The following is a 21,987-nucleotide window of genomic DNA, read 5'->3' as shown; positions in this document are numbered from 1 at the left end:
GTGATTATTTAACAAAAATAACTGACAGTGAGCTCTGACGGTCTTTCTATTTAAAATTCAAATAAAGTTCTACATTGTGTATTCAGTCTGGTCAGCCTCGGGCACAGTCCTGTGTGGAATATTGTATTGAGTAGGCAGACTAATTTATCTTTTGACATCTTGTAACTTTTAAGTACAAACTGGCTGTTTGGGGAGGAAGAATACAACAGAAAGCTAAATGATATTCATCCACCTTCCTTTCATAGGAGCTATAGGGACTAGCAGCCTTATCTAGACTGAATCACTTTCTAATGAGATCTTTTGCATAAGCATCATCACATTCACTCATGAAAGTATTATATGAAAGCCAATAATTTCAGTAGAGTCAGAACCTTGTCTAATTTGATCCCTTCCCAGTGGATAGAAGTGGAGTCTGGAATTGCATTATTGAAATCCAAATACACCAGGTAAGAAACTGCTGGTATGGTTTAATATTTAACCAGATTACATCTGCCATTAGTCCACTGGGTATCAATACAAACAAATGCTAAATTTTAAAATATTCTGAACTAAATGCTATATTTTACAAAATATAATCTTTTAGAAGCTCTCCATAAGCTTTTTAACAAAAAGATGTAACAAGTAAAACATTCCTAAATTTTAGCTACAAGAACATTCATTTCTCAATTTCTTGAATCAGCACTCTGATTCTTCTGAGGGCCTGATGAAGGTGCCTCATATAGTACAAAGAAAGAGACAAGAAAAAGAACAGTACACACCTAAAAAGCAGGTTAGTGGTAAGGATTAAAAAGATAAATGCATTCAAAATCTTAGAATATTTACTTTCTACTTCCATTCAATCCCTCAGTTTATTATACTAAAACTGAATCTAGGTACTATTTTGTGTGCCTTGCTTGCACTTGTATTATTTCATGCTTGGATCTCTCTCCAAAGGTGATTGGAGGAAACTATAAGGTGTGGGGCTGTCAGAGGTATTTAAAAAAAAGTGATGGCAAAGTGTAATGCACTGTCAGGGGCAGTGGTAGAGGCAGACACTGTGTATTAGAGACATTTAAGAAAGACTTAGATAGGCACATGGTTGAAAGTAAAATGGAAGACTGTAGGGAGAGAAGGGTTAGGTAGACCTTAGCGACACATACAAATTGCTGGAGGAACTCAGTAGGTCAGGCAGCATGTATGGAAAAGAGTACAATTGATGCTTTGGGCCAAGACCCTTTAGGACTGATAAAGGGTCCTGACCCAAAAAGTTGACACTGTATTCTTTTCCACAGATGCTGCCTGGCTTGCTGAGTTCCTCCAGCAATTTGTGTCTGTTACTTGGATTTCCAGCACCTGCAGATTTTCTCTTGTTTGAGACTGATCATAACAGTAGTTTAAAAGGTCAGCTGGTCTGTGCTGTGCTGTTCTAGGTTCTATGCATGTAGAGCAAACCAAAATGGGCAACTACAGCAAATGGGTGTTTCCAACTTACAAAGAAATCAGCTTACAGATAGTTCTCAAGAACAAAACCCGTACATAGTCTGGAGAATCCCTGTACATAATTATCAATGAAATTCACAGAGTTTGCTGCTCAAATCATTTTTAGTACCTGCAAATGGCATTATTTAATGCAGAAAAACTTCAAAAGCATGGCCTTCTTTAAAAAATAGTCCTTGACAATATTCATTATGTTTACTGAATATAATAAGCATATTGCTGATTGTGTTGTAGCCGTAGCATTGACAACTATTTTAAGATGCACAATAGTAAAGAGTCCAATTTAAGGGAATGCAAAATTTAAAAAGCCAATAACAAACAAAAGTAAAGCAGTTAAAAACAAAAATGAGTGTATATATTTCATGGACTAATAGTCATCCCTTCTAACAAATGAATTTTTAAATATTGTTATAAATACTTGGGAGTATAGAAAAATGCATTAGGATTCCTAACACTAAATAAACTCAGTTGTATCCAATTACAGCAACAAAAAATGCTGCAGGAGCTCAGCTGGTCAGACAGCATCTATGAAGGGAGATGAACAGTGGACATTTTGGATTGAAACCACTTAGTCTTCCCACTTATCCAATCAGAGCTCTCAGTATTAGATGCCCAACAAAAAAAACTACTCTTAAAATTCTTCATCTGAAGGAATGATTGGCTAACCAATCCCTGTTATGCTGTACCCAAAAGTAAAGCAAGAAACTACTATTTTCTTGCTCCTATTTTTCATCAATGTTGTTGGTACATGGCAACGTTACCAAATAGGCAGCATCAGTTTCCATACGAACACTGGCTATAGCAGTTCCAACTCATTACCACTGCTCGACAGCTCCATGATCTCTAAATGATCAGGGTTCTTGTTCAGCATATAGCACTGGTGAAGCCAAAGTTTCTTGGAACAAAATACATATTGCACGGGCTAGAGCTATCATTTTTATCCCGTCCAAAAATTCCATTTCTTGGACAACAGTTCCATTCCATCTCCAGCAATTATTAGAAGTAACATTGGTGCCACTCTTAATACCAAGATGTGCTTCTGTACGCATATCCATGGCATTCCCAAGACCATCCACATACAACTACCCCACTTTGCTCCGCCTTGAGTTATTTACTGACAAATAATTCAAATGTTCCATTATTTTGAATTTGATTCCATTCACCTAGAATGGGTTATGCATAGTTGACACCTAAAACCCTAATTTTCAACATGTACCTTCATGATTTTTTAAATATTACTTCAACTTTAACCATATAACCATATAACAATCACAGCATGGAAACAGGCCATCTCAGCCCTCTTAGTCCGTGCTGAACTCTTAATCTCACCTAGTCCCACCTACCCGCACTCAGTCCATAACCCTCCACTCCTTTCCTGTCCATATACCTATCAACATATACCTATATAACGTTAAAAATTATGATTCCCTACTGGTCTCATGCTTGGTTTTCTCTTCAATTTACACTTGCTGTAAAATCTTCCGAAGTTTCAGCATTCCTCCAAATCTGGTTCCTTCAACATCCCAGATTTAAGCACTCTATAATTAGTTTCTGTGTCATTCAATGTCCTAGGCCCCTGCCATATAATTTTCTCCTTTACAAAAGTCTCTCATCATCTTGTCCTAATATATCATTACATGGCCTAATGTCAAGTAATGGGAGTCATAGATTAATACTGCACCGAAACAGGCCATTCTGTGCCATCCTGCTTTGCTGCCTAGTCCTATTTACCTGTATCCGGACCATAGCTCTCCAGCCATAAAGGCAACCATTCCCTGACTTATCCCACAAAGCAAGATGTCAAAGCCAACTTACTACCTCATACTGAATGTGAGAAAGTGACTGAACCATCTTGATCAGACTCCATGCAGGGCTTTACCAAAGGCTTGCTAAAGTCCATGTAGACAACATTCAGTACCTTTCCTTGATCAATGTTCCTGGTAACTTTCTCACAAAACTCTAAGATTGGTTGGATATGACCTACCATGTACAGAAGCCATGTTGACCAACTCTAATTAAGCCCTGTATCAAAATCTATTTATCCTGTCCCTTAGAATACTTTCCAATAATTTACCCATTATTGACGTCAGGCTCACCAGCCTATAATTTCCCAGCTTATTCTTGGATCTCTTCTTAAACAATGGAACAACATTAGCTATCCTCTCTAGATTATATTAGCATTAAACATTTTCACACTTCATGCCAATCCAAACATATATCAATACGTTCTGGATACTGCAGCTTTCTACGCTGCATTTACACATTTGAAAGTCACTAACAGACATGAGACTGGGTGTCACCTACTTTATGTATCTGGTGCTGAAATAACTGAATTTGCTTAAAACTTTCAACTCAAGTCCTAAAAAATACAACTATGAGCCCAAAAAGAAAAATCACCAATAAACCAGAAAATTATCAAAAACAGGAAAACATACAAAGTTAATTGTGATAGCAGTGAGAGCTAATATACGTTTTATAGGCACTTTGAGATCATGTAGATAGAAGGGTGTCAACAGACAACAAAGCTCTTCTATCTTGGGAGATTCAGCATCAATATTAAGTATTCTTGTGTAGGATAACGCTCTCTCAATATCTTGAGCTTGATTTCAGAACAGTATTCCAAGCTGAAATACTAGATTTCATGATGATCATAGGAAGACTTTCAAATCGTGGGCAGCTTAGTATAATTTGCTTCTAATGATCAATTCCATTTAAACCCGAATTGCAGGCTAAAATTGCAGAGTTGCAAGGACAAAGTACATATTCACTGGCAACCAACACACACACACAATATTACTACAGCTTTGTCATGGCATTGAAGTACAATACTTACTAGTTTATGAAGTCCACTGCTTGAGTTTTGAGTTGATCAGCACTGTGTAGATCTGCCAGGATTAAAATTTCAGCTGCATTTTCCACAGATAAATTGCTGCAAAGAGCATCCTCACACATCACCTTCAAGCGCTCCAGAGCATACTGAAACAGAAGTTAAGATTATTTAGAAACAAGTGGGCAAATAATACATAACTAAGGCTCAGCCATCTTCACTGAAACTAATTAAAACCATACTGCCTTTTTAAAAGTGCAATTGTATTTGTGGGAAGGAAACTGATACTCATTTTAAACTTGCATAAACTACATTTTGAATAGAATTGCACTAAGTGTTGTCACAGGAGTCCATTCAGCTGATGTTTGTGTATTGGCTGGGAAAGAGCTACTGAACTAAATCTGATTTTCCAGTAACGAATCTCTGCAAGTCATGGCTCTTCAGGTACACATCCAAGCATGTTTTTAAATGTAGAAAATGGAAATTTGTCCTTCCTACTTACTCCATTTGACCCTCTTAAATTTAACTGATGAATTAAGTCTCCTTTCAAGCAAAGAAAACATCCCCAACCTATTCAATTTTCCCTTTTGGCAAAAGTATTCCAAAGCTGGAAGCATGCTTATAAATCTCCTTTACACTCTTCTCTAAATGCTATCACATTTACTGTAATATTATGACTAAACTACATAATATGGTATGGCTACAGCTGTATAGAATTCTAACATTGCATCCCTGTTCATACACTGAGTAATAAGGGAAAATGTACCCACATATTTAAAAAAAATCTACCCACCCCGCAATCTTAATTTTATTGTTTAATTTCTGTATAGCACCATGCATGCATTAAAACTGACATCCACACCATGGGACCTAATGTTAAAACATAATCCAATTTCTAAATGCTTTGATTGAATTCAACTGAAAAATGGCTAGCAATAGTCTCTAAAATGGTAACAGAGAACCAAAAGTAAACATTTATGAAATCATTTCATACAAAGTCTAATTATGAAGCACTTATAATGGTAGAAAAATGAAATTAAATTTTATATCAGCTAATAACTCCAATACACATGTCACTTATAAAATACAATTTAATGCAGTTTGTCATGAATTAATGGACATATATTCTCTGACAAGTTTGAGACAAGCAATGTTTTTGTTGGTTTGTTGACAAGCTATTTCTAGAGGGTTGTGTTTATGCTGACATCTTTCAATGATCTTTACTACAGAGTATTATTGGGTTGATAATGACAAGTCAGTTCTACTACGGCTTCCAAGATGAACAAATTTGGGTTGTTTATGAATACCAGGTCTCGGTTCACAGAACGCATTGCTGGGACTATTTGTAGGACAAAAGACCCAAGGTCATACAAGTGCAGTAACAACAATCTAGGTCAATTGCAATACCCCCCAAAACTCCCAGTATTAATCGTAGGGGATGTGGGCAATGGCATTTACATTAACATCCCTGAATATGTTTAGGCTTGACTGTTGAACTGAATATTTCATAAACTTCGTTCTTGACTGCCTTGCAACCTGTATGATTGCAAGATTGCGAATGATGCAAATATACTTCATTTTCTCTCCCTCTCCCCCCACAGGATTCCAAAATGGTGCTGAATCTGTAGAAGTCAATCTTGAGATTTTGTAGGTTATTCAATGGTTCAATGTTATGTTGAGACACTCATGGTGTTGGCAGTCTGAGAGTGCTTTAAGAATATAGTTCACTAACAAGTAATCCCAGATTACAAATGGAATCAGCCACTGCCAAAATGGAAAATCAAATCCATCATTGCATGTCATTATTGGCGCTAAACCCAGACTGTGAACTGCATCATACAGTTAAAATAGAAGCTTGCCAGCAGTTTCAAAAACACTACAAGGTAAAATCCAAATTGCAACTTGGCTCCATAATTTTAACTTTAAAATGCAGACATCTCACTTTAGTAATTTCTTTGGCAGCCCCTCATGATCGAAGATGAATTGCTTCTACTCAGATTCTATGGCTTGTGAGGTGGGTGATAAAGCCAACGTGGGAACTGCAAATTCTGCCACCATCAAAACAAAAAAATATCCAAAAGGGCAGGCAGGAAGAAAATTCATGAAAAATACTAATAAGTCACCATTATTGCAATTGATCTTGTTCAAATGAAATTGGCTTTTTCCACAGAAAAGAGATGTCTAAACAATCAGATTGAAGTCTTCAAGATAAAGCAAACAAAGAAATTCTTACCACAACCAAAGCTAGAGGCCATAAGTAAAGGATGGTCACATATACAGAGAATAGAAACTTTAGTGTTAATTATATCTAACAGTGTTAATTAGATCTCAAAAATTATAAGACTAATAAGAAGAAAATTAGAAGAGCCAGAAGGGGCCATGACAAGACCTTGGCGGGCAGGATTAAGGAAAATTCCAAGGCATTCTACAAGTATGTGAAGAGCAAGAGGGTAAGATGTGAAAGAATAGGACCTATCAAGTGTGACAGTGGGAAAGTGTGTATGGAACTGGAGGAAACAGCAGGTATTTAAAATTTTGAGAGGGATAGATAGAGTTGACGTGAACAGGCTGTTTCCATTGAGAGTAGGGGAGATTCAAACTAGAGGACATGATTTGTGAGTTAGGGGGCAGAAGTTTAAGGGAAACACGAGGGGGTATTTCTTTACTCAAAGAGTGATAGCTTTGTGGAATGAGCTTCCTGTAGAAGTAGTAGAGGCCAGTTCAGTTGTGTCATTTAAGGTAAAATTGGATAGGTATATGGACAGGAAAGGAGTGGAGGGTTATGGGCTGAGTGCGGGTAGGTGGGACTAGGTGAGATTAAGGGTTCTGCACGGACTAGGAGGGCCAAGATGGCCTGTTTCCGTGCTGTGATTGTTATATGGTTAAGTACTTATTGAATACTTTACTTCAGTATTCACTATGAAAATAGATCTTGGTGATTGTAGTGATGACTTGCAGCAGACTGAAAAGCTTGGAGGATGTGCTAGAGCTTTTGGAAAGCATTAAGTTGGGTAAGTCGCCGGGACTGGATGAGATGCACCCCAGGCTACTGTGGGAGGGGAGGGAGGAGATTGCTGAGCCTCTGGCGATGATCTTTGCATCATCAATAGCAAAGGGAAAGGTTCCAGAGGATTGGAAGGTTGCAGATGTTGTTCTTTTATTCAAGGAAGGAAGGGAGTAGAGATAGCCCAGGAAATTATAGACCAGTGAGTCCAAGTCCATAGGACACTCAAAGCAGCCATGCAGGTTGACTCTGTGGTTAAGAAGGCGTACGGTGTATTGGCCTTCATCAATCGTGGGATTGAATTTAGGAGCCGAGAGGTAATGTTACAGCTATTTAAGACCCTGGTCAGACCCCACTTGGAGTACTGTGCTCAGTTCCGGTCGGCTCACTACAAGAGGCCTGCAAGTTTGACGTCAGTGGTGGGTAAATTAATGGAAAGTATTCTTAGAGATGGTATATATAATTATCTGGATAGACAGGGTCTAATTAGGAACAGTCAACATGGATTTGTGCGTGGAAGGTCATGTTTGGCAAATCTTATTGAAATTTTGAAGAGGTTACTAGGAAAGTTGATGAGGGTAAAGCAGTGGGTGTTGTCTATATGGACTTCAGTAAGGCCTTTGACAAGGTTCCGCACGGAAGGTTCAATCGTTAGGTATTAATATTGAAGTAGTAAAATGGATTCAACAGTGGCTGGATGGGAGATGCCAGAGAGTAGTGGTGGATAACTGTTTGTCAGGATGGAGGCTGGTGACTAGTGTGCCTCAGGGATCTGTACTGGGTCCAATGTTGTTTGTCATATACATTAATGATCTGGATAATGGGGTGGTAAATTGGATTAGTAAGTATGCAGATGATACTAAGGTAGGTGGCATTGTGGATAATGAAGTAGGTTTTCAAAGCTTGCATAGAGATTTAGGCCAGTTAGCAGAGTGGACTGAAAGATGGCACATGGAGTTTAATGCTGATAAGTGTGAGGTGCTACATTTTGGTAGGAATAATCAAAATAGGACATATGTGGTAAATGGTAGGGCACTGAAGAATACAGTAGAACAGAGTGATCTAGGAATAAAGGTGCATAGTTCCCTGAAGGTGGAATCTCATATGGATAGGGTGGGGAAGAAAGCTTTTGGTATGCTGGCCTTTATAAATCAGAGCATTGAGTATAGAAGTTGGGACGTAATGTTAAAATTGTACAAGGTATTGGTAAGGTCAAATTTGGAGTATTGCGTACAGTTCTGGTCACCGAATTATAGGAAAGATGTCAACAAAATAGAGAGTACAGAGATTTACAAGAATGTTACCTGGGTTTCAGCACCCAAGTTACAGAGAAAGGTTGAACAAGTTAGGTCTTTATTCTTAGGAGCGTAGAAGGTTGAGGGGGGACTTGATAGAGGTATTTAAGATTATGATGGGGATAGAGAGAGTTGACATGCATAGGCTTTTCCTATTGAGACCAGGGGAGATTCAAACAAGAGGACATGAGTTGAGAGTTAGGGGGCAAAAGTTTAGGGGTAACACGAGGGGGAACTTCTTTACTCAGAGAGTGGTAGCTGTGTGGAACGAGCTTCCAGTAGAAGTGGTAGAGGCAGGTTCGCTATTGTCATTTAAAGCAAAATTGGATAGGTATATGGACAGGAAAGGAATGGAGGGTTATGGGCTGAGTGCAGGTCGGTGGGATTGGTGAGAGTAAGCATTCGGCATGGACTAGAAGGGCCGAGATGGCCTGTTTCCATGCTATAATTATTGTATGGTTATAAGAAAGGATGTGGAAGCCATAGAAAGGGTGCAGAGGAGATTTACAAGGATGTTGCCTGGATTGGAGAGCATGCCTTATGAGAATAGGTTGAGTGAACTCAGCCTTTTCTCCTTGGAGTGACGGAGGATGAGAGGTGACCTGATAGAAGTGTATAAAATGATGAGAGGCATTGATCGTGTGGATAGTCAGAGGCTTTTTCCCAGGGCTCAAATGGTTGCCACAAGAGGACACAGGTTTAAGGTGCTGGGGAGTAGGTACAGAGGAGATGTCAGGGGCAAATTTTTAACTCAAAGAGTGGTGAGTGCATGGAATGGGCTGCCGGCAACTGTGGTGGAGGCAGATACGATAGGGTCTTTTAAGAGACTTTTGGATAGGTACATGGAGCCTAGAAAAATAGAGGGCTATACATAAGCCTAGTAATTTCTAAAGTAGGGACATGTTCAGCACAACTTTGTGGGCCGAAGGGTCTGTATTGTTCTGTTTTCTATGTTTCTGCTACTCATCACAAGTGGTACACAAGGCAAATACCATAAAGAGCCAGCCATCTAAACATGAAGGAGAAAGATGTGGATGGATGGTTGATTAAGGAATAATGAGAAGATTCAGATTGTGGGGATATGGATTTATTCACTGAGTTTGCAATGTAATGTAGACATGAATAGAAGAGCTGAATTTTAACTCTCTACTCTCGTTTAGTTTCAGAAAATTTCATTTATATTTGTACTGTTACTGTCAAAAACAAGTAATTCTTCTTGGATCAACTAAGGAACAGTGCTAAAATTTAAACTGAATTAACTTGATTATTTTAACATTATTCAAATATTTCTGAATATATAAAAATACTTTTCTAATCTCTACTTACCTTCTTACTTCTGTTTTCTTCTCTATCAATCTACAAGTTGTATTTCTAGTGATTAATTTACATTGACCCCCATGACTAACATGAATATTTTACATAATATAGTGGACTCCGATTAATTGGTCCATTGGTTAATCAGGACAGCTGTTTATCTGGGACAACTCTTAAAGAAAAACAAATAATCGAGAAAATAGCTAGGATTCCCATTGTTTATCTGGGATATTATGCTGCTTAATTGGATCAGAAGACTCTTGCTGAACAGTTGTTAAATAGTACACTGGTGTTCATAAAGCAATGCTTTTGGTCAGTCATAGTTGACAGGAAATAAGCAGTAAAACAATTTAGTAAAACTGTTTTGCTTACAGCTGTTTCAAGAATTCAGGCTTGAAGATGGCAAAAACAGCCGTGAGTGAAAGAGAAATAATTCACTACTTCAACGAGTTAGAAACTACAAAGAATTAAGGTACTGACAATCTTGAACTTTATAATGAAAATGAAAATTTGGAGGGTGCAACCACTGAAAGCATTGTATGAAGACAGTCCATGATTTGCACTAGGTGCCTGCCTGACTTTGTTCATTTACAGTGAATCAAATTAACACAGCAGCATCCAACAATAACAGTGATATAAGTGCAGGAGAGTTTTTAAAGTAGAAAAGCCGTTGCACTGGGACAGTCTCACCATCTCGAACTTGGAAGACCCTGTCCAGGGGTTCAAGCAGTCATCACAAACTGGGGTTTTCCTTGTCACACTGGATAACCAGGCCCTTCGCTCTCCATGAAATGTTGCAGAACCGCTTTCTTGGTCGTTGAATCTCACTGTTTATCTCATCTAGCCAGTCCTTTAGAGTTGACTTGACTTGCTAGCACAGGCAAGTCACTATTTCACCAGGGTATGAGGCTCACTGGCTACCCTCACCATGTTTACTCCTACTTTTGAGCCAGAGGTAGAGCTGAGTGCCTGGTGGGGACCATAAGTGAGTGAGCTATCCCAGAATGGACATAAGCCTCTTCAGCAGAGGTACTACTGCTCACTGGACAATCCACACATAGCAGCAAACACTGAATGAATTCCTCCGCCAATAACTATTAGGAACTAAACATTCTGTAGTAGCATTGGTAGCATGAAACCTACTTGGAGCAGATGTATATTGGGCTAAAATATACTGGTCCCAGTGTGTCCCAATTAACCAGAATCCACTGTATTAACATTCAAGTGTGAAGACCAGAAGAGGGCAATGTACACTTTAGTTTCTTCTGTAATGTAACCACAATATCCAAATTCATCTTGTGGTCATAGTTCAGCTGTGTTAGGATCTGTGGTGATTACTGTCCATGCAACAAATCAAAGTTACGATCACAAGAGTATAAATCTAAAAACTTTAAAATTCCAGAGACTTTCATATGATCTTGGATTCCTTTAAATGGTAATACTGAAGGGATTTGCATTACTTCATGAGTTAAGGTCAACAAAAAGATCTACATTTTAATTAGATCTACTTTGGACGGAAGTTATATATCTTAGTAGTAACACTAGGGCATAGAGCCCTTGTTAATGATGACAGGTGCACTCATATTACGTAGGAGCTGCAGGATCTTGAGCTATTCCTCCAGTCACCCAATTTGAGACAGCACCTGCCAAAGGGCAAGATTATTTAGAGTCAAATGCTTTTCTAAGGTCTACGAAGGTTACATAGAGAGGGAGAATTTGTACCTGGGCTTTCTCCTGCAATTGACATGCTGTTAAAAAAAATCCTATCAGATGTTCCTCTGGCTGGATTAAAGCCACACTGAAACTCATACAGGAGATCTTCTGCCAGAGGTGAAAGTCACATAAAATTCAGGGGAGTTCCTTTCCTATTGTAGAGAGGAGGGAGATGCCTCTATTTTTTCTGCAATCAGCTTTGTCACCCTTTTGAAGAGTATAACCATCAGGACATCCCTGGGTTCAGCTGGAATTTTCTCCTGGTCTCAGATCTTGACAAGCAGGTCATGAATATGATTTAAAAGTTCTGTGCCATCTTCCTTGAGAATCTCTGCTAGAATTCCATCAGGCCCAGTGGCCTCATTGTTCCTCAATTTCTTGCAAGTTGTTTGCACCTCTTTGATACTTGGAGGCTTACTCGTGTCCTCCTTCAAGGGTCATTGTGGGAGCTAATTGATGACTTCAATGTTATCGATGGTGTTACGATTAAATAGTTCCTGAAAGTATTCCTTCCATTGATAATTGATGGCATCATTGTCCTTCAGCAGCCTTTGTCCATCTTTGGAGCGAAAGGGGTTTAGGCCACCATGGTTTGGGCAATACATTGCCTTGGTGACAATAAAGAAACCCCTGATATCACCAGAGTCAACAAGCTGCTGTATTTCTAATGCCCTCTTAGTCCACCACCAATTCTTTATTTCCCTTACTCTATGCTGGACTATAGCCTTAGCTTTGGAGTTGGCTTCTCTTTTTGCCTTGCAGTTAATGTCCTTCTGCTAGGCACAGAAACCTTTACTTTTGTTGTTTAGCTCTTCTTATCATTTTCATCAAACCAATCTTTGTTTTTTCTGGTCTTGTATCCAATGATGTTTTTACAAGCATCAAGGATGGTGGTCTTCAGTGTGGTCCAGTGTGCTTCAATGTCCTCTGCATACTGCTTTGGGAGTCTTTACTCTTTCAGAAACGCAGCCTGGAGATGTTGTACCTTCACTGTGTCTTTTAGGATCTCGATGTTGAACCTGGAACAGCTCAGTTCCTTTTGCACTCTACTCTTCAACTTGATTTTGATGGTCATTTGTGAACGAATAAGCCGATGGTTTGTCCAGCCATCATCAGCACTGATCATGGCTCTTGTATTCTTTACATTTCTGTGATCCCTTCTCCAAACAATGAAATAATCTTATAAGATGCCAAGTCTTTGAACGGTGATGCATCCACAGTTTTCACCTTATTTCTCTGGCGAAACAGGGTGTTAGTGATAGCCAGGTCATGTCCAACACACTTGGAGAGTAAGAGCAGTCCATTAAAGTTGTTGTTGCCAACACCTTCCTTCCCAATTGTGCCTTTCCAGAAGTTGCTGTCCCTTATCTCATCTTCCTTGGGAATATCTGATAGTATATGGTCTAGGTCGGTGTAGAAGGTCTGGTGAGTCTGTAGCCATTTGTTTCTTAGTGAGCTTAAGATGCATAGACATGAGGCATTCATTGATGCCAACTGATAATTCAGAAAGGTGACTGATGATGCTGTTCTTTATGGCGAATCTAATTCCGTGGATTCTGGGTTCATCTATTGATTTCCCCTTCCTGAAAAAGGTGTATCTACCCTTCTCCTCCTCCACTTGTCCTTCCTTGGGCCAATCGTGTTTCAGAGAGGATGGCAAAGTCAACTTGGAAGCTTCTCAGCTCGAGGTGATGGCAGTACGTCTTTCTGGATGACCGTTAGTTTCATTGTCGATAAGTGTCCGCACATCCCAGGCTCCAAAATTCATATCCTTCAGACCTGGCTTGATGATCCCACTGGATGTGGTAATCCAGTCAGGAGTGAGGAGGCAGACTATTTTTAGGGCACCTTTTCTAGCCCTTCCTCATGTGGAGTGAGCAGAGCAGGTCCTGAATAGGGCTGCTCAGTCATGGGTGCAACTGCTGAAAAGCTCTCTCTGCCTCAGACTAAGAACAAAACGACTGAATCTAACATCCACTGCCTGTGTGCCAGGTTGTAACTGGATGCTCCCAGACTTCACTGCCCTACTCCTGTCACTACTTCCTGGTCGCCACAGGGCTTTGCCCAAGTTGGTCGATCATAATACCAAACCAGGTTAAGATCAGGTGCCCCAACTCTGTTTGCTGTTTTCATTGCAACTATTCTTCACCTCACAGGCCAATATCTCCCTCAAGGAGTCCAGCTTCTCTATATCAGAGGTCACCAACCTTTCTTGCACTGCGGACCGGTTTAATATTGACAATATTCTTGTGGACCGGCCGACGGGGGGCTGAGTGTTAATCACGACTGGAATACAGCGATACTCGAAGGGGGTTCCTTATGTCCAGTCTATTCCGCAATTTAGTTTTCAGGGCTATCAGCACTTGCTTCTGTCCCGCTTGCTCACGTTTTTTTCCGCTCAAAAAACTCAAACGGGTTTGTCTTTAAGTGCAGGGTGCATGGACTCAAAGTACTGAAACAGTTTTGAGGGCTTCACTGCCTCATTAGACAGCCTCTGGGCCCAAACTCCAGCTTCCCACCCACCCGCCGCCTTGGTAGATTGCAGCAAGGTAGCTGCTCTGCTACTTACGAAACCAAGCCCGACTTTGGTCGTCTGCGAATATTTTAGCACCGGGACCCCTACGAGCATTCAGTGTGCTAAACAGGTTTAGAGGCGGCACCCATCTGTCCAGGCCAGTAGCAACGGCACTTCTCGTCGGCCGGTTACCCGAGGCCAACCAGTGATTCCTGGCGCAAGGGTATCACTGCGTTTAAGTGACTGATAACCTCGCGTGCATTCAAGTTCAACAGTGAGCGTGACAGGGAATGAGGAAAGGTGCAGCTGACCAATATCGTTTCATATTGTCAAATCATATTGTTTCCTCACAGCCCGGTAACACATGCTTTACAGCCCAGTGGTTGGGGACCACTGCTCTATAGGACAGCTGGGGGGGGGGGGGGGGGGGCCTTTAACCTTAACAGGTTCAAGGCAAAGAGCAAGGTGTCAACCTCTTTCCAATATGCAGACATTTGAGGAGGACCTGCAGTGAGCAATGGATGCTTTTACCAGAGCATACAAGCTCCTGGGACTTGATCAAGAAAACCCAACTCCTGCACCAACCTGATCTAGATCAAGCTCATAAACCTCCAACCATCCAAGTTGACAACATCCCTCTGGAGAACTCTGATCATTTCCCACATCTTGGCAGCCTCCTTTCTTCAGGAGCCAACACTGACCTTGAAATAAATCACAGAATAGGCTGTAGAACTGGAGCTTTTGCCAGGCTGAGAAAGAGGGTTTTTGAAGATTAGGATATCAAGACCAACACAAAGTGTCTGGTCTATAAAACTATAGTCCTCCCCTCCTTGCTATATGGAGCAGAGTCATGGACAACATTCCCGAGACACAAAATCCCTAGAAACACCATCAAAGATGCCTCTGAAAGATTCTGGAGTTAGCTGGGAGAACAGGCATAGTAACTCCATCATCCTGGAGGACACTAGCTTCAACTCCATAGCCACAATCGTGACTCAACACCAATTGCGATGGATCATCCACAATTGATCCATAGCCACAATCCACAATGTCAGCCACTTCATCCATACGCCTGACTCCTGCCTCCCTAAACAACTCCTGCTTGGCCAACTCAAGGATGCAAAGCACATTCCTGGAGGGCAGAAAAAGCTGTTCAAGGACAGTATCAAGACCCACTTGAGAAAGTGCCACATCAACCTGAATGAATGGGATAAATTAGCACAGGATAGGAAAAGTTGGAGAAGGACCGTCTATGAGGGCACTGCACAGCTCGAAGCATACATCCACTGTGTCACTGAGACTAAGCAGCTTCAACACAAGGAGAGACTGGGGAAGACCCGACCAGCTACATCCACCACCACTTCAATGACCTACACCTGCCAGCACTGCAGCAGGACTTGTGAATCATGGATTGGCCTCTTCAGTTATTTCAAGACCCACACGAGACCAGATCAACCCCCAGAAGAAATATACTTGGCTACAAGTAATCACTGATTATGATGATGACGACTAGGGCATACCACAGAAACATCAAACTCAAAAAAAGTGGCTAAAGTAATTTCAAACTTAACGTGAAACTAATTATCAATAATTCAATAAATTTAGTTTCCACCAGGTGTCTCTTAATTCACCCACTACCATACTTCAGGTAAACATGTTAATCTTGTTAAGAAATGTTCTATTTTAAAGTAAAAAAGCTGCAATACAGAAACAAAACAAAGGCTAATATCCAGCCTTATTCTCTTTGTAAATAAACTCTTTACCACATTTACTTTTATTTAATTTTCTTTATTCATCTATCCAACCTAAACATTAGCATTGACATTTCTTCTTCCTGTCCAAATTACTCACTTCAAATACAGACTAACATCCTTAAATCAGCACCTTTATTAATGACCCTGTATTTACTAAAATGTCCGCTCGTTCCACAAATGTTTATCCTGTTCATTCTAACGTTTCCAAGATTCACTCCAGTAACAATCCCATTTTTCTCAACCCTCCCTCATGTTTACTTCCTCAGACCGCATACCATTCTAAAAATTAGTCTACTTTCTTAAGTTTCAATACTTCCTCAGTAACAGAAACAAAACCCAAAAGCAGAGAAACTAAAACTTCCTGTCGTAATCTTACACATCCCAAAATTGAATTCTACTCGCCTATTTTTAACTCATTACTTCTATCTACTAATATTAATGTCCTAATACTAATATTAATTAATCCTGTTATCCATGATATAGCATCTTGGGAAAATGCCTTTCAACCTCTTAACCCACCCACACTCTAACTCTTCAATTCAGTTTGCCATCCTCTCCACTTTTTTCCAGTTTACCATCCTTCTCCTAAATTCAAATGGGGATAAAGGACAACCAGAAATAAAGCTTTAAAAGGTATTTTTGATAGGAACAAGGAGGAAGTGGAAGTAGGTATTCAGTTCCATAGCAAAGGAACAAGATGATAGAAAAAGCAGACACAAATGGCAGACGAAAGAAATGCATTGCCAAGTTCACCAACTGAAGAATATGAAGTAGCAAGGGGTTCACGTCAAAAAAGTACTTAATGGTGACAGCAAGCATAGAAGTCTACACTCTAGGACAAAAATAAAAAGCTAAAAGATTGGCAAAGACCAGGATAATAATGACACTTCAGAGGAGACCTGACTTTTGTTATTTGGATGACTTGCAAATAATAGATGTAAAACTAGGCTGGTAAGGGAAGCCTTAAGATCAAGTCATGTGAAATATGAGAAACTGAAGGTCAAATATCGTACTAAAGTCATATTTCTTTAGTCATATTTTACATGGTCAGTTGGTTGCAACTGTTATGCAAATCATTTAGTAATATAATACTGGTTGGGGTACAAATTATGGAACTTGTATGAAGAAGTCTACTGTAATTGTAACTGGAATACAAAGAATCATGAACTGACACTGAAGTGTAAGTTGGGTTGGAAACACACCACACTGGATTTGGAAACTCCAGAGCTCCAACTCCATATCAGGCAGTGATGGTCAAGAATACAAGTATTTGTTTGGGGATGAGTGGCACATAACTGCAAGTAGACTGGTTTCAACTCATTTTGTTCATTTAATAAGTACAAGTCAACTAAGAACTCTTCCCGGGCACCTGTCTCACCTTATCAGCAGCTGCAAGCAAATCATCTGCCATTTTGTCAAGATTTGGTGCCTTTCCCGTATAAATAAAGCACATCATCTCCTTAAATACTTCAGGCTCCACATCATTGATTTCAACGCGGTTCTATAACAAAATTAGGGGGAAAAGGGAATTTTGAATTAAGTCCATCTTCTCTTGCTTAGTGTTCACATTTCATGCAAAATATACAAATAAAAAGTTAAATATTGTATTAACTCAGACTTTAATTACAGAATTACAACTGTTACATGATGTTGGCCAGAAAGAACTACAGTCTATAAATCAGTGAATTTGAAGGACTCAAGAACAGTCGAAGCAGACAGACCAATTGACTTTGTTCTTGCCATGAGGGTGGAGATGGAGGCTGCCATTTTATGAAGACACTCCATTCTCCATTTTGAGTTAAATTTGCTTAACTTGATCAGTGTTTTAAAGTCAACACAATGACGTATCAGGTAATCTGCTGAACTAGGGACAGTTTCCAAATAAGAAGTTATTTGTGAGGTGGTCTTTGGTTGGATATAATATGCAGGTTTGTAAATGTTGGTCTGTATCTGGTCTGTGCAATTCAAGCTGACTGAACAACAAAGAGCCACAAATTACTAATAGTCACTAGCTGGAAAGAGGGCAATAAATGGATGCTGGCTGGAGCACAGCCAATAAAAGAAGAGTTAAAAGTCAGACACATGATCTATAGCCAACGACAATGGAATGCAATATTTGAATTACAAAGAATTGAACATAAAGGCAGATGCTTCAAGTGTGGTGGCAGCAGTAACTCTGTAGGAGAACAACTATCATGGGTGTGAGGTGCCCCATGGACATGTGGAGATTCGATACGAGGAACATGTGGCCAGCAGCAGAAACTCCTTTTTAACTTGTAATACCTTTTCTGTTCTTTGACTGTTCATGGAAGGTCAGGAAAACTTAGTGGGTGTGCACACAAGGTATAGGTTGTATAAGTTCATGTGTTCTTCCATTGAGACAATAAAGGTACTTGTTGATAAATACAGATTTTTCTCTGTGTCTCCCTGATCATTATTACAAGGGGTGATTGTTGTAACAATGACAAATACTGTACAGAACTATCTTGTTATTCCAGTTTGCCTAATTACATTTTATTTAAAAAATTGACACATGAAGACAATATTTCGCAGGATAAAGTACATTTTTCCCCACACATATTAAAAACTGGCAAGGCTAATAAGTATTAATTATTTCTCTCAATTTAACTCTGCATTCTAGGATTCCTTAAAGGTATAGAAGGAGCAATACTTTATGCATAATCTTGGATGCAAGAGGATATTCAGCAAACCAGTCCCATTGTGTATATATCCGCCAAAGGATATGGAATCATGTACAGGCTAATCTGATGTTTCCAGATAAATCTAAAACAATTTCAGGCCAAAACTGTATTCATCACTGTTGTTACAAGAGAAGCTCAGCGAGAAGACCTCTCAAATTAATACTATCAGTGGATATGCAATCTGATGTTTTCACTGGTGTTGCACTTAAGTACGAAAGGAAACTTGGGGACTATTTGTAGCATTTCATCTAGATTTTTCCATTGTGGTGGATACAATTCATAAAAATATTGCACATGTCAGAGGCAAAGTTATATTATTTTTGATTATGCATTACCTTTTTGCTTTCCTCCATTTCGTGTTCAAACATAGCACTGAAGACTGGGGAACGAGCTAAAATAAACATATTTTTTTTTAATTCAGGTTTTCATGTTCTAATTAATTACCAAAGGTTTGTTCCATTAAATGTTAAATTAATAAGTTAAACATTGAATGAAGGCAGCAGGTAAAATATAACATGATATAAACTACTGCAACTAAATTGTTCTATGTAAATTTTAAACTTCAGAAAACTGAAGACAGACTTAAATAATTCAGAATGTACATACATCAATAGAGAATCAATTATCAATCCATAGTGCAGCCCTAGATCAAATTGTTAGTACTAATTCAAACTGAAGGAAGAACAAAAGTAAAAATCAGAGCACTCCTTTTTTGAGACTGTTTTGAAAGTCTATGGATTTCAGGGATCATAATGGATATCATTTTCTGTTATATATCATACAATGGACAAACTTCAACCTACAAACCATGGCATTCTGGTGGTAATATAAACAAAGCAAACTTGTTCTAATAACATGTATCAAGAATTTATTACGTACACAAAAATATTTCATTGATTCATTTACCTTAAGGGTAAAGGAAAACATCCAAGCAATTCATGTACAACACATCAGTGCCTGTGCTTAAGCACAAATTCATCTATTACCACTTTTGCCCCCAAAACTGATGTGGAAACTAATGTTTTCTGGTTAGTGAAGTCTCCAATCATTACTGACAGACTGGTTGACTTGTTACTAAATATAATAATTCTTCCTACTGGCTCCAATTCATTGAAAGCGAGAATCATGCAGCTTTAAATGACCTTTTCTGTTTCAACAGTGCAAAATGACAATCAATCCACCAATAGATCAATATTTCAATGAATCAATAGTTCAAATTACTAATAACTTGATCACCCTACAAAAAAGCAAAAGAAACTCTTTCTCCAAAGCAGCAAAAAGGGAAAAACCCAAAGGAATCGGACTGTTTGTCCAAGAAAAATTCCATATAAACTAAATATCTAAAATATATGCCATGAAACAAATGGAAAATAACTATAAGTATGCACTGTAACTTTCCTCTCTTGCTCCCAGCAATATAAACAATATTACATCATCAGTATGTGAGAATAAGGCTAGTGGGTGCAATTTATTGGATGGTCCCTTCTATACCATTTACAGCAGCCTGTAAAACTGCTCCAGATGCATTTCTACCTCCAACAACTCTGTAGATTTGCAAGGACATGTTTCATAGCCAAGTTGATGTACCACTTATTACCACCACTATAATTTAACATGAAGGAAAAACTAATCAAAGTTCAAAAACAAAATCCAAGAAATAAATTAAGCTACATCAAATTATTATAGCTGGAGGCTGAGACTCACAAGACCACCCATGAAAAAACAATGAGAGGAACACACACAAAATGCTGGAGGAATTCAGCAGACCAGGCAACATCAATGGAAAAGAATAAACAGTTGACATTTCAGGCCGAGAACCTTCTTGTGTTATAAAACAGTAAGCATAGCTTCATTTTTATGCACTAAGGATTTAAATGTTCTTTGATTTAAACAATGCTATTCTAAATATTCCTGAGGACCTCTCTGCAATAAATACTTGGCAACCACAGAATGAATGACATTTATGAGTTAGACCCTTCAACTCATTTGTAACTTCAGTAAACATCAATACAATTTTCTGGATCCCAGTTCAACAAGTATGAAATTCCAATAAAAATGGTCACTTTACTCCAAAAAGGAGACGTGACAGATTGCCACACCTGGAATAGTAACTCATCTTTTCAGATATTGATCAATGCTCCGAAAATGATGACAACGAGCGTCCTTTATTTTTAAACTTAACTTTGCTCCACTTGGTTGATAACCATGTGGTGAACAGAAAAATATTCTACATTGGTGGACTCTGTCTTTAAAAAAAGAGTCCGTATTAACATGGAGCCATACCATATTGAGATATACACGTAGGATAAAACTGATATTAATTTAAGAATGTTCCAAACCTGCTAGAATTGCTTTATGAGCTTGGAATTCTTGGCCGGCTACACAAAGGCAACAGTCTGTAAACCTAGAGTTTTCCCATAATCCTCCAAGCTCATCTGCTAACCGACATTCAGGAACTTTCACCATATTCATTGTGTTCTGACCTGAGATATTCACTGAATCCTGGACCACACTAACCTACAGTACAAAAGAAATACATAATAGTAGTACACTATTATTGCATTTAATTCCTAATGTTGCAATCAGCATTATTTAAGATAAATGCAACATCAGCAATATTAACATAATTCCACTTGAAAATCCAGGTTTAAAATCTTTTGTACATAAACTTTGCACGAAACCATTATAAGTCAGGCTGCATAAGCTTAATACACGCCAAAAGGCCATAGAGAAAATCATTACAATACATTTTCTGCTTTGATAATCCATTGATTTGTTGAAATGCCACTTTTCTAATAAAATACAAACTACTAAATGAGTATACCTCAAAGCTCAAAAATATTGCAAAATTTATTAAACTTTGAAAAATAATGCTGTTCTTAGAATTGGTAAATTGCTGTTTCAGTTACTTACAAAGTCAATTCCAATTAAAATATCTGTAGTAGCTTTTATTGCCTTGACTAAAACATGTTTTTACTTTCACAGTTGTGTACAGTGGTTTCTGTCAAATTGTCTAATACACAATTCAAATTTAAACATCTGGTGAATAAGTAACAATAACAGAACAATGAACAGGAAATTTACAAAATAACCTGGAAATACAGAGAAATAGATATACACAGGATATACACTAATATACACCATATACACTTATTTGTAAATCTAAATGAATGTTAAAGTAACAGCTTCCAAATACATCAAGTGATTCAGCTGTATAAAAATAAATTACCTTGATGACACCCATGAAAGCTGAGACATATTATAAAATAGTATCACATTTTATTTAATCAATATATGAAACTTAATTCAACTAAGTCCTTGAGATATACACATTTTACATTAATAGCCATTAGGTATTCTTGATAAAACTCAGTAGGCAAATAACCA

The 21,987-nt window shown here is 38.6% G+C and overlaps 1 protein-coding gene across 9 annotated transcripts in view; it reads right to left on the bottom strand.

Moving 5' to 3' along the window:
- Window positions 1-21,987, bottom strand: part of spop (speckle type BTB/POZ protein) — a 121,552-nt gene that overhangs the window by 4,303 nt on the left and 95,262 nt on the right. For all 9 annotated transcript variants that reach the window (XM_059956640.1, XM_059956642.1, XM_059956634.1 and 6 more), the window contains 4 exons: window positions 20,940-21,117; window positions 18,936-18,991; window positions 17,277-17,399; window positions 4,310-4,452 (listed from right to left, as the gene is read on the bottom strand). In XM_059956640.1, coding sequence (XP_059812623.1) covers window positions 4,310-4,452; window positions 17,277-17,399; window positions 18,936-18,991; window positions 20,940-21,117 — 500 coding nt within the window. The remainder of the gene's footprint in view (window positions 1-4,309; window positions 4,453-17,276; window positions 17,400-18,935; window positions 18,992-20,939; window positions 21,118-21,987) is intronic.

Source organism: Hypanus sabinus, chromosome X1 (genome assembly GCF_030144855.1).
Source record: "Hypanus sabinus isolate sHypSab1 chromosome X1, sHypSab1.hap1, whole genome shotgun sequence".
Classification (NCBI taxonomy): Eukaryota; Metazoa; Chordata; class Chondrichthyes; order Myliobatiformes; family Dasyatidae; genus Hypanus; species Hypanus sabinus.
The sequence above is the reverse complement of the archived record's forward strand: the minus strand, read 5'-3'. Positions and strand labels throughout refer to the sequence as shown.